Raw genomic sequence first — 13,263 nt, forward strand, 5'->3', positions numbered from 1 at the left:
CAGCGCGCACAGTAAAACAGCTATTTTGCTTTTTTTGAAAAGTGTATGGATATCATGTGAATCTGAAGGAGCTCTTTCTACAGAGATTTGCTCACGTCTGTTTTTCTTTTTTTTTTTTCTTCACAGATCCGGCTCCTGTGCTGGAGGCCTCGCACACCCTGGAGGGAAGGCTGCAGCAGCTTCAGAGTTCGGCCCCAGACAGCGAGGCCCTGGTACGAGAGATCAGCGGGCACTGGAAGAAACACCTGGAGTGCCTTGAAAAGACAGGTCAGGACACATCAGGGAGCAAACCCACTTGAATGCAAAGTTGCTTTTAATGCAGTGCTGCAGAAGAGGCTGCCTCTGTACAGGTCGGAAAGTGCTGTGCATGTTGATTTTAATGTGCCAGGTCTTAGAAAAGGCTGTGAATCCACCTAAATATGTGGAGAAATGTTTTCATACGTACCTGTTCATAATGGATAACTCAGCCGACGATGGGGATCTCATACCAGCCTTTTCTCTCCCACACAGAGCACTCAGACAACGGTCCAGCCGTCTCAGGGGCAGCAGCGACAGAGGAGGCCCGAGAATCCAGCTCACCAGCCTCCCTGATGACCCCCAACAGCACACCGGCTCCTGGGGCCCCGGGCTCCCCACAGGAGAACCACCAGGACCAAGCTGAGGGCCACGGGTAAGAACCAGTGAACCACTCTCTGCCTCCATTAGACTTGAGGTTTATATCGCCTGTGTTCAAAGAGACAAATGAACCCTCTTAACTGCCCGCGACACCCGATTCCTTCAGCACAGGCCGCTGCTTACATTTACTTAAGTAATTATTTTAGCTTTCTGGCATTTTAATGCTCATTAAGGCAACATTATTCAACTTTAATGATATAAAAGGAGATTAGAGGGTCATTTGTCTTCTGTCTGTGACCCTGTACAATAAAAGCCTAAATGCCCCAGTTAAGCCCGTCCTGGGGACATTCTGGGTTGTAGCGAGCCGTCGAGGAACAACAGCGAAAAGGTTTTTCATCAAAGAAACCGAAGCATGAATCAAATGAGGCTCCGAATATGCACCGAGATAACGACGAACATCTGCTTCTTTTACACTTAAGTTTAGGTTGTTAAGTGAATTAAAACATTTTTTTCTATAAGGGTATACAGTTTCATACAGCAGATTTTAAATGTGTTGATATAGTGAGTGAGTGTTTTTTTTTTCTCACAGGGAGGAGGAGGAGAGCGCCGACGTTGGTTTGGCTGGCAGACTCTCAGAGGCCGAGGAGAAGATCAAGGTTCTGCATTCATGTAAGTGGTTTAAACGCTGGCACGTACTGTAGCTGTTACATTTAATTTCGACCTATTAAAGAGCCAATGCATGTATAATTGCTGTATGGTGCCCCCTGCTGAAACACAGACGCCCGGCTGCTGCTTTGTTGACATATCTCTCAGTTAAAAGTAACACACTTCAGTTTTCTACCAAACATGTTTGATATCGTTCCTACACTGAACTAAAGCTGAGCTGTACTGTGAATATGTAAAATATATTAATGTGTTTTTATTGCCAAATACAAAATCAGTGATGCAGCTTTAAAGGTGCACTCTGCAGCTTTTTAATCTTTTTTTTAATGCCTAAACAAATTAAATAATCAAACTCTTTTTTTGTTTTCATGACTGAATAAACAAACTGACCTTAAAGGACAACACATACTGTTTTAGTTTGTTTACATGTGGCGGACCCTGCCACTCCTCTGAGAACAGCTTGTTCATTCACTTATGGGAAAAAAAAGATATTTCTGACCTCGTTAATATTGTAATTATTTAAATTCTGCGTTTGAATTTCTACATAATGCCCCTTTAAGGTGACAGTTCATGTGTCTCACTTCCCGTGTCTGCCTCTCACCAGCCTTGAACACTGCACAGACCGAGCTGCTGGACCTGCGGTGTAAATACAACCAGGAGATGACAAACAAGTAAGAGTCCGCCTCGTGTTTTCACGTGAAGTGTTATCTCCTGACGGACTGCATATTACCCCTGGTGGTTACAGCCTCTGTGGCCTCCTCCCTGGTGCTCATGGTATCACTGAAGGACGGAGGTTGCTCTTCTTTCTTTTACCTACATAAACTCATGTCCAGTGTGCAGCTGAGGAATGCCATTGTAAAGGCAGGGAGTGAGAGTGACTCAGCCACTAATGCAGGTCGATGAGAGAGGTCTGTGTTTGCCTTCACTGGCAGCTGGGCCTTGACAGCCCTCAAGAAGAATTGCTCCATTTAAAGATTGCTTCAGAAAACACTCTACCTTGTCCTGGTCTTTGAGCGCAATGTATCCACCGCACGCCTGAAATGAATCTGAGCTTGTATGAAGGATGTCGATAGACATTCAAAGTAAACACTCCTTTGTTTGGGTTGTGCTCCAGAGCACAGTCAGCCGCTGCTAATGGATTTTCTCCCAGGCTTAATCCATGGCACAATTGAACTGATGTTTCTAGACCCACTGCCATCCATTTTGTTGGATCGGACACATTTTCAGTTTGGCCTTACCTTTTCGTGTGCAGCCGCAGTGTGAAAGACCATCTCTGTTATGCGGTTTGTCATATAGTGTGTGTGTGTGTGTTGTCCTGGTCACATTCCTCCCAGCTGATGGTACCACCGGCGACCCACAGCTGCAGTCCTCCCTCCCTGACCCTGAGCTCCCTGAACACCAGGCTGGCCTCTATTACTCTCACTGACTGTTTCCTCAATGTTGATAAGAAAGACTATTTGTCTGCTTCGGCTTGAGTAGCTGAGCAGGTAATCAATACAAAACATTTTCCGTACTGCACAAGTTCATTAAACGTGGAGCTGACACCTGTTAGTGTTTGCTGTCAGCAGGGCGCCATCTGTCCCGGCCTTATTGATAGGCCCGGGTCGTGGCCGAGACCCTCTGAAACCAGGCGACCACCACACAACACTGAAAAGGTTTTGGTTCGAGACCGTCAAGAGCATCTGACTGATTCCTCCTCTGTTGCTTTTGTCACAGTGATTCTCTTGGATCACTAATGTTTCAGGTAATTTGCCGCTTGATGCGAGACAATGGGAGCAGTTTAAGAGCAAACATGAAAAAGAAAATGAAGGTTCGGCTCGATGTAGTTTGTTTAATGTGGATTAAAAAAAGTCTAATATGTCCTTTTGAACAAATTTTTTCTTTTGGTTTAAAAAAAGGACTGCTGCGTCCCCGAAAACTTGAGAAAAAACCTATGCGCTCATTTAAATCAATCACAGCATCCTCGTTAATTCATCCCTATCTACCTTTTGAAAATCAGGTCCCATGTGTGCAAAAATGAAACTGTTGGACTTCAAACAAACCTCATGAATAATCCCGCCGAGCTTCTGTTTAAATTAGACTACTGTGATTGTTAGATGTATGGAGGCGAGTTGGAGTTCGGTCTCAGTAGAGTTCTGAGGATATGGATCATACAGGACCGTACGTCCACCGTCCAGAGACGACACTGCGGTCGTGTCATCACTAATTTGGGATTTATAATAACCTGCAGAGGAGTTTATTTCCTACCTTTACACTTTTCAAACAGATTATGATATTTTTTCGGATTAAATACGTCTGGTATTTTGGACAAGGCTTTAAAACTATAGGAGTGTTATTATTTGGACGTCACTGTTTGCAGAGTCCTGGCTACAGTTCTGCATGTTTGGTGCTGAAATGCCACCAGAAGAGCAGCGACACACAGTTTATCACACCTAGCTAAAAATACTGTCGCCTTACACAACAGTCCAACAATAAATCCTGTACTTATGAAGATCAGAACGTTCAGGTTTTTGTTCCAACTAAGAGAGGTGTTGAACCAACTGTGCGGTCAGTTTGGAGGATTTAGTTGAACTGTTCTGTGTTTTACAGAGAGGTTTGTCTCATATGTTGACTCTGCCCTCATTGATGGAGCGCCTGAGATTACAGTATGGTTCGTCTGTTTAACGAGTATAAACTTGTGATAAGGATTGTTGTCTGTATTGGTCTTATTTCGGGCTTACAAGACACTTTTATCTGTAAAAGGAAAGAAACAGTTGAGAAGCATATAGACTACAAATGGTTTTAAGTCTGCCAACTTCAAGGGCCAGAGGAGGATTCCTGTTCTCAGCTGTGCAACTAAAACTCTGAGTAGCATTTGAGAAGAATACTTACTTTAATACCAGTAAATGTACTGGACTCGTACTTGAGTGTAGATAGTAGTAAGAAATAAGTTGCCTATTTATTTCCCTGGCCAGATCAAGATGTTTAAACACACGTGGTGCTCATACCACTTTTGTCCACAGGGGTTGCTAGAATCAACAAAAAATTAGTCTCTTGTAGCTTTAATGTTGCAACTTGACATTAAACAGCTGCTTTAAAAAGGTTTATGAAGCATTTAAGTTGAATTAACTATTAATTTGCCCTTTTTTAATGATGGCTGTAATAAAGCGTTAATCCCAAGTGGATATGGGAACCTAGCTGCAGAGAGTCATGCTTTATTTTTTAACAGGATTATATAATTAAAGGTGCAATATGTAAGAACTGGACACCTGTCCAATTCATCCTCAATATAAATGGGGGCAGCAAATCACTAGAGTAACCGCTAACTGTTGCTACTGTTAGCTAGTTACCTCAGTTAGCTGTGCAGCTAGCGGTTCGGACTGGGAGCTCTGGGATCAGGGGAGTGCTGATGTTTATTGTGCTGGTGGCTGAGGCTAGCTGGTTAGCATGCTAACTTCTGATATTTCTGCAGCACAATAACACGAACATCAAAATATCACATTAATATGTAATAATTGTACATATTGCTTCCATGATAATAACAATAGGCTTGTGTTTTTTAAACATTTGGCTGTTTATTAAAGCGTGGGAGTGTCTCCTCAGTAATCGTGTGTCCTTCTGTCTCTCTGTCTGTGTGTGTTTGTGTCCCAGGGCAGAGGAGGTTGACGCCATCATGGCAAGTCTTGAGAAGGCAAACCAGGTGAGTACAGTCTTCCTCTGCACTCCTCTGATTGAGATGCTCCTTCGTTAAGGTAATCACTCCTGTAATCAAGCCTTGGCTTTAATTAGACTCCCTCCGTCCTGTGCCCCCCCATCCCCCCGCCCCTCGCCCCTCGCCTCCTTCCTCCCACTTCCACCTCCCCTCCCCTGAGTGTGTGTGATTAGCGAGTGTAAACCTGAGCCCCCGTCGGTGGGCGCGCTACGGCAGCACGGCTCCACTCAGCAGAGAACGGGAGACTGCCGAGCGCGACTGATGCCGGAGTGGCGAAACGCTGGGGTTCTTAGTTATCTCGCTGCCTTGATTGCTTCCTATCCTGGTGATACCTCTTTTTCTTCTGCTGCTTTCTTCTCCCCTCTGCCTCCCTCTCTCGTGCTCTTTTTCCTCACTCTGCTGCTTTCTGCCAGCAGCTCCTAGATAAATGTTCTCAAAATGAATCATTAATTAGCAGGCCGGGTGTGACAGAGCAGGTAAACAGTTTGGGGAATAAAGTGGGCTGACTAAACAGCCCCCTCAGCAGAATAAACGTGGCTGCACTCGTCTGCTCGGGCCCCGGCTCAGGTTTTTGCACACTGCTCTTAAAATTTCAGAGCCTCTTTTTTGATTTATGTGGAGCTCTCACCTTGATCATCCCATTAGCCAGTTGATGTGGCGGGTGTATGAAAACTTTTAACGCTGTGATGCCATGTCTGTGTGCAGAGAGCTGAAAAGGCCCAGAGGGAAGTGGAGAGGCTAAAGGAGCAGCTCGCCAGTGGCACAGCCGGGAACTGTCCTGCAGCAGAGGTGAGAATAACGTGTCTCAATCTGGGCCAGGGTTTTTGATTTTTACCCAAATCTATTACATCAGTGTTGGGAGGTACTTTGGTACCATTTTGACATACTTGTACTTTACTTGATGACTTCCATCATATACTACTACTTACTAGTTACAAAAGCTCCCTGATGACCAGCTACAACATTAAAACTCTGCTTACATGTAAAAGTATCACTGACAACAATAAAATAATTAATTACTTTCGCTTACTTGTTAAATACTGATGCGTCTATATGAGCTACCTGCATGTCACCTGGTCGGATACCCAGATAATTAAAGCTATTTCTTGCTGAGGATGAATTGAAGGGTCACAGGATAGAAGTCGCTCTGTAGTCTGGTCGTACGGCACTGAAGTAAAGTTAACTTGTTTTATAGGGGGTCGCCCATCATCACCAAAAAACTTAAAGTTCCTTGTAGCAGTTCTAATAATAATACTTGGTAACTCTGTATCATAGCCATCATTATTACATGGTACATTTATAGTTACATAAACTTTAGTTGATGGTTATTTCACTGTTAACAATTTATTAAGTAACTGTAAAGGTTTATAGACATCAGTTGCAACTTTATAATAAACAATTGCTTAATAAATGGTTTATAAAGAACTTCACAGGTAAATAACTATTAACTAAAGTTCAGTAAACTATGATTTTAGCATTTATTGTAAAAGTGTTACCATGCTGCTATGACTCAAGCAACTTCTAGGAAAGTGGGGCGGCCAGTTCTTTTGACATTTAAGTTGTTGTAGGTGGTGCACATTATTTTAAAAATCTACATTTATTCTTCGACTGAAGCTTTAAGTTTATTTGACAGCGACTTGTGTGGACACAAATGCAAAAGAAGAAAATAAAGTAAATCACAGCAGCAACCAATTTTAATAAATGTAAGAAGATTTATTCCTTTTAAAACATTATATTTTCAAAGTGTAATTACAGTCTCTTTTAATTAAAGCGAGGACAAACGAATATAAAAACAGACATCATCATGACCTTGATCACTTGTCAAGCATATACTTTATGGTCTTAAAACATAATCACGAAGTAGCTCTTCTTTAAAATAAATGTTCTGTACAAATTAGTAAATTATGAAATCAGTGACCGAGAGCTGCAAAACGACCTCTTATTGTCAAAAGTCAAATTCTCTGACTTTCCTACCGTCTGAGTGATACTGCTGCTTCAGAGGTTGTGATTCACAGGCTGGTCTCTGACATTTCCTCCTCTCCTCGCTCCTTTTCATCCCCCTCACACCTCTCTGTCACGCCTCCCTCTCGCCCTGTCAGGAGAAGAACGAGAAGGGCGAGGTGCTGCCCTCCCAGCTGGAGGCCGCCTTGCTGGCTAAAGACCGCGAAATCCTCCGTCTCCTCGAAAACATCCAGCGGCTGCAGTTCACGCTACAGGAAGTCCAGGAGACGTCGGCCAATCAGATCCTAGAGCTGGAACGCCAGCTGGCCTATAAGACGGAAGCTATTGAGGTGAGCGGTTCGGAAACGTCACTGACGCCTTCGTCGGTCCTCAGCGGCTCCGTAAACTAATGAGACTTTTATTAACGGGAAATAAAACTGCTGCTCTGCTTTTTCCATTTCAGAGATTAGAAGCTAAACTGCAATCCCAGATGGACTATGAAGAGATTAAAACTGAACTCAGGTGATTATTTTTATAGTAGACTGAACGTGTGACTCATTCATAATAATGTGAATTTAAAACCACAAAAAAAAAACTGACCTCCTTTTGCGTGTTTGTTTGTGACTGTAGCATCCTAAAGGTCATGAAGCTGGCTTCTGCAAATGGCAGCTCGTCCCAGGTATGTACGCTGCTGCACCATCTTACTGTTCGCTCGGCAAACTAGACCTTTTGCTTCCCTCCTAATGTTCCCCCTCGGTGTCAGGGAAGAAAAACTACAGCAGTGCCATTGAATGCTTCGCTGATTGTCATCCATTATAAGGATATCTACAGCCAGAGTAATTGATTAATCGAAAATTAACAGCTTTTGTGTGTTTGTGTGTGTATATAGGAGTCTGCCAAGGCTGCAGAGGCTCTTTTGCTGGATAAAGAGGCCTTTCTTCCATCTCACAAATACCTGGTGGAGAAGGCCCGCATTTTGCACAGCATTGGTAAAATACATTGTCTTTCTTATAAAAGCCCCTTTTTAAGTAGAAGCTGAAGCTTTTAACTAGAAGCTGCAAGTTTTGTCATCTTCTTAAAAAACTCCCCGTAGTTCACTGATTGCTTGGTGCTCATTGGTCAGGCTCAATCAATTGTGGAGTCGATGTTTGTCAGACTTAAATCTCTTTGCATAAATTGAGCCTGAAAGATGTAGTCTGGGTTTGCAAAGGCTAGAAAGAAAAGTGTTAATAACAATCGGTAGGTTTGATTACATCTGTACCAAAGCCGTGCGTGTGTTTTGTGTCATCAGATGATGACCAGCCTGAGGATGCAAGCAGGGAAACAGGCAGGCCATCCGGCTCCCACTCGTCCTCCTCTCAGGTGGATATCCGAACGTCCCCCAGTCCCGGCCCCCCCACCCTGGATGGCTCGTCCTCCAGCCACGATCTACCGCGTCCCTTCTCCGTGTCGCCGTGCTCCGGGGACAGACTGTCAGGAGACCACATCCTGCACAAGCAGCTCCTCTCCCCACACTTTAAAAAGGAGGGCCTCATGGCTTTTCCCACCGCCCTCTATGCAGCCAAAGTCGCCCTCATGTCAGCCACCCAAGGGTCCGCGGGGCCGGTCAGCGTCGACGCCGGCTTGCCCAGCGACCAATCAGAAAGCGGGAGCTCGACCGCGGGAGACGACGACCACCTGGACACGGCGGAGATCGCCTTCCAGGTGAAGGAGCAGCTGCTGAAGCATAACATCGGCCAGCGCGTGTTTGGCCACTATGTGCTGGGCCTGTCTCAGGGCTCGGTCAGTGAGATCCTGGCAAGACCCAAACCCTGGAGGAAGCTGACTGTGAAAGGCAAAGAACCTTTCATTAAGATGAAGCAGTTCCTGTCTGATGAACAGAACATCCTGGCACTGAGGACCATCCAGGTCCGCCAGAGAGGTGAGTGGAAAACAAAATGAAAAAACGTGCACTCTCTTTTTGTATTTGGAGTTCTGGCCACTTGCAGCATCGTGACAACAGAGAGGGACAGATGAAGTGGGATGAGAAATCAAGTCTCATCATATTTTCACATTTAACGATATGAATTATTATTATTGTCAAGAAATCCATTAAAAGACTGAAAGCTTGGTTCACCAGCTACAAGATGAGTTATTGTCATTATTATAATCTTTAGTTATACATGAAGATTTAATTTAAGGTAGGTAACATTAGCTAGCTAGCTAACTACATTTTCTCTTATAGTATGTGCATTGCAGAGGTTGGATGAGGAGTTTTTAAAAGCAGACTGTGTTTTTCCGGAGGCACATTGAGCACCTGTACCTGTTGTCTTTTTTTAGAATTTGGTGTAAAATATACGGGTTGTTGTGGCCGGGGATTTTCACCGGTGGTTGCCACTCGTTCTGGGTTTTTGCTCAGTCATTATCACATCGTGTTCAAGACACAGGTGGTGCTTCTTTTTCCTTCCAGGCATCTGGCAGCTTAGCATCTGCAGCAGACGTGGTCCTCGTACGCTCTCCCGCCCCTACACTCGATCCACGCATTGAGAGCAGACTAGTTGTAATGATGGTTTAATGGCAAATGTAGCAAAGAAAAAAGAAGATTACTGGCTCAGAAATATACCGAGCAAAAGAGTAGAAGCAGTTTTCACCAGTGGGAATGAATGTACTTGGTTTGGGTCATTTCATTGGATTTGTTGACAAGTACTTGTGCGTGGTACAGTGGTCATAAAGAACTTTATTTTGTTATGGTCACTTAAACCCTCACGCTTGTTTGGTCCTGACGGTGTTAAGTGTGGATGTTAAAGTGAAGCAGGTGACCAAACCCACCGCAGTCAGAACTAGATTGTTAAATAAGTTCATCTGAGAGTGTTTAAGGGATTTCTGCGTGTGTGAAGCTACGATGTACCCGGTGCCTTTTTTTTTTTTTTTTTTTTAGAGCAGATGTAATCACGCCGTCTTGTTTTGGTGGCTTAGCTTTTGGACCTGTGTGCGTTTAAAACCTTCTAATCTACTTGGACCTCATCCTTGACTTCTTCGCCGGCTTCCTCTGCCATGTTTGTAGTGTTACTTTTAAACTTTGTTTTCTCCCTAGATTCTCAGCTTTTTGAAAGTTGAGCTTCCCGTATACTGCAACCTCAGACAGCACGCGCTCAAAGGCAGCCATTGATCTACCAGTCAAAAGCAAAGCCTTGGAACTGCTCTCTGATCAACCATCCCACTCACCCCCTCCTCCCTCCTCTCTCCTCTCTCCTCTCCTCTCTATCTCTTTCTGTTACCCTCTGTGGCAGGGAGCATCACTCCGCGCATCCGAACTCCTGAAACTGGGTCAGACGACGCCATTAGGAATATCCTGGAGCAGGCCAAGAAGGAGATCCAGTCCCAGAGGGGAGGTGAGGATGGAGCTTGCGAGTCATAAGTCATAGTTAAAAGCCATATTGATTGATTTTTTTTGTCTTTATCATTGACAATGATGTTCGCTGTTGTTTTTTTTTATGAAATTCAATCATAATTTTATTGCATCTAAATTGGAAAGTGGATCTGAGAATGAGTCAGCATGTGGATCTTTTTCTTCTTTAGGTGACGGCAAGTCGTCTCTGAACAGCTCATCGGGCAGGAGCAGCAACGGGCCGGGCAGCAGCTCTGATGACACCATAAAGAGCATCCTAGAACAGGCCAGGAGGGAGATGGAGGCCCAGCAACACGCCCTGATTGAGATGGAGGTCTGCGGGAGGTCTCAGTCAGTCAGCTCAGGGGCTCAGGTAGAGCGCCTGGGGCCCCCGGAGCGCTCCAGGGCTCTGCCGTTACCCATCTCCATCAAACAGGAGGAAGGAGGCTGCGTTACAGTCTGCATGGCCAACTCAATCAGCAGCCCCCAGACGCCCCTCAGCGTCCTCTCCCCGGCCGCCTTCGTCCAGAATATCATCCGCAAAGTCAAATCAGAGATCGGCGAGGCGGGCACCTACTTCGACCAGCACTGGTCTCAGGAGCGAGGCTCGATGGTGCTCGGCGTCGGAGGAAGCTCTCGGCCCTTCAATTCAGTCTCTCCCTCGTTGTCGTCCTCCTCGTCCGGGCCCTCCGCCTTGCCCCGGCCCTGGCCCCGTCTGGAGAACGGAGAGGGTCTCCCAAACAGCGAGGAGGCGTCGGCCGCCGAGGACGAGCTGGGGCTGGGTCGCCCGGTGGAGGTGAAAGTGGAGTCGGACACGTCGGTAAGCGGAGAGTCGCCTGGTCCCGGTCCAGGAAGGCTTTCCTACTATCCAGCTTACATCCCCCGAGCCCTCAAGCCCACCGTCCCGCCGCTGACTCCAGAGCAGTATGAGATGTACATGTACCGCGAGGTGGACACCCTCGAGCTGACCAGGCAGGTGAAGGAGAAGCTGGCAAAGAACGGCATCTGTCAGAGGATCTTTGGTGAAAAGGTCAGATGTTGCTCTTAAAAAAACATGCATGCTGCAAAACAACTGCCTGCTAACACACAACACAGAGCTGTGATGAAGTATTTGCCCTCTTGCTGTCGTCCTGTGTATTGCACATTTGTCACACTGGATGTTTTCAGATATTCACATTACATGTAATATTGACCAAGGTAACCAGACTGAACACAAAAACTCATTTCTAATTGTAATCTAAGGAACTAAGTCATCCAACAATCAAATCATCCATGAGAAAAAGTAATTGCCCCCTTTTTAAATGAAATAACAGGCTGCAGCACTTCAGCAGCAATAACCTCAGCCCACCGCTTCTTCTAATTTGATATCAGTATTTGACTTCGCTGTGGAAGAATTGTACTCTGTTTTTTTTTTTGTGCAGAAAGACACAATTGAAGTGCTTCAGTCGAGGAGTTCATGAGAGGATGTTGTCAAGGCCCCTCCGCAACTTTAATTTGGTGGTTTTTCACCCCTCGGATCTGCTTTTGTGATTTGGATTTTGATTTGTGGCACAACACAGCTCACAGACGGGTGGCTAGACTCTTCTCTTTCAGAAAATTTGGCACTGAGTTTATCCTTTTACCTCAATAATAAAAAGTCCTGAGTCTCCCCACACTGTTGTTGCTCCTGACCGTTGCATCAGCTACGGGTCTGCTTAGATATCCCAGCCCTGTAGAAAACTGTCACTTGTCTGTTTTTTACTCTTCTCTTCGAAGAACATTATCCTGAAAGCCTTCAGGTGCTTTTCTACGAATGAATGAATGAAAAGAGAGCAGTGGTTTCCGCTTTGCTACCCTCCCTTGAATCCCATCCTGAGCTGAGAGGTCTGAATTTTTCTTTGGATGTCCTGCTGTGATCTTTCGTGACTTCCTGGATGAGCTGTGGCTGAGGCTGGCCGCGAGTTTCCCCTCGTCCGGCTGCACTCTCCGTGTAGTTCAGCTCTCTACTGTGGTTCGGTGGCTTTGTAAGCTTTTCCAGACAGATAGATTTCAACAGGGTCATCTCTTCTGGAATTTCCTGTGTGGCACAGTGTGGTTTCTGTCTGTGCTCAATCATCTGAATCTGGTTGAACAACAAGGCGCAAATACTTTTTTGAATGGGTGACATCAGTGTTTGTGGACAATTTTGTCCCTTAAATGAAAAAAGTTGCATCCTGTGGTCGAATTCGATATTTTATCTGCAAATCTGAAAACCATTCGCTCTGACAAACAGTGGAATCGAGGAAATCAGGAAGAAAAGAAGAAAGAAATTTGTATTTACAGCACTGTGTTTTATATATATGTAGTTTTTCCTGTAATGAGCTGCTGTCAGTGTTGTTAGTTCAGTCGCGGAAAATGTGCCTTTATTTCCAGAAAGACCCTCTGGGTGTTTTCCTAGGCACCTTTGTCATTTGTCACAGTTCATCCTCTGTGGAGTAGATTACACATTGAGGTTTTCATGGTGCATGTTTTTTCACATTTTGATGATATTAAGAGTTCAAGTCTTGATTCTCCACAAATCATAGTCGCAACTACTTGGCTGTAATATTCTTAGTTCAGCTTAGGTTGAAGACTGTGCAGCAATTTTGTATAAATCAATTTTTCAGGCACATTTAAGTGTGTGTTGAGATTTTTGTTAAATTAAAAAAAAAACAGCAAAGAAAGAAAATATAACATTGTTTATAAAATGTTTCCTCTTGCTTTGTGACCACACGTATTCCTCTTAGTGCATTAATTCATGATCAATGATACAAAACGCTCTGTGGCTGTTAAAAAAATGACGGATACATTGAAAACAACATTTTTCATGCAGCTCTAAGTGAAGCGATGACACAAAGATTTATGATGCATTGCTTCCCTCTAGTGGTAGTTTCCTGACAGTGTATCACTCAGGCCGTGTGATGAGAGGAAACAGATTGTTTGTAATGATCATTTGGAAAAATCAATCATTACTTATGCATCAGTATTA

At 44.6% G+C, this 13,263-nt stretch overlaps 1 protein-coding gene across 1 annotated transcript in view; it reads left to right on the forward strand.

The window, feature by feature from the left end:
- cux2b (cut-like homeobox 2b) overlaps positions 1-13,263 on the forward strand; it is a 95,694-nt gene that overhangs the window by 76,759 nt on the left and 5,672 nt on the right. Inside the window, exons 5-17 of the mRNA XM_073466260.1 lie at positions 127-267; positions 511-670; positions 1,205-1,284; positions 1,883-1,949; positions 4,909-4,957; positions 5,675-5,758; positions 7,069-7,260; positions 7,374-7,432; positions 7,541-7,589; positions 7,800-7,899; positions 8,202-8,831; positions 10,180-10,281; positions 10,469-11,307. Of these exons, the coding sequence (XP_073322361.1) occupies positions 127-267; positions 511-670; positions 1,205-1,284; positions 1,883-1,949; positions 4,909-4,957; positions 5,675-5,758; positions 7,069-7,260; positions 7,374-7,432; positions 7,541-7,589; positions 7,800-7,899; positions 8,202-8,831; positions 10,180-10,281; positions 10,469-11,307 (2,552 nt within the window). The remainder of the gene's footprint in view (positions 1-126; positions 268-510; positions 671-1,204; positions 1,285-1,882; positions 1,950-4,908; positions 4,958-5,674; positions 5,759-7,068; positions 7,261-7,373; positions 7,433-7,540; positions 7,590-7,799; positions 7,900-8,201; positions 8,832-10,179; positions 10,282-10,468; positions 11,308-13,263) is intronic.

This window comes from Pagrus major, chromosome 5 (assembly GCF_040436345.1).
Source record: "Pagrus major chromosome 5, Pma_NU_1.0".
NCBI classification, from domain to species: Eukaryota; Metazoa; Chordata; class Actinopteri; order Spariformes; family Sparidae; genus Pagrus; species Pagrus major.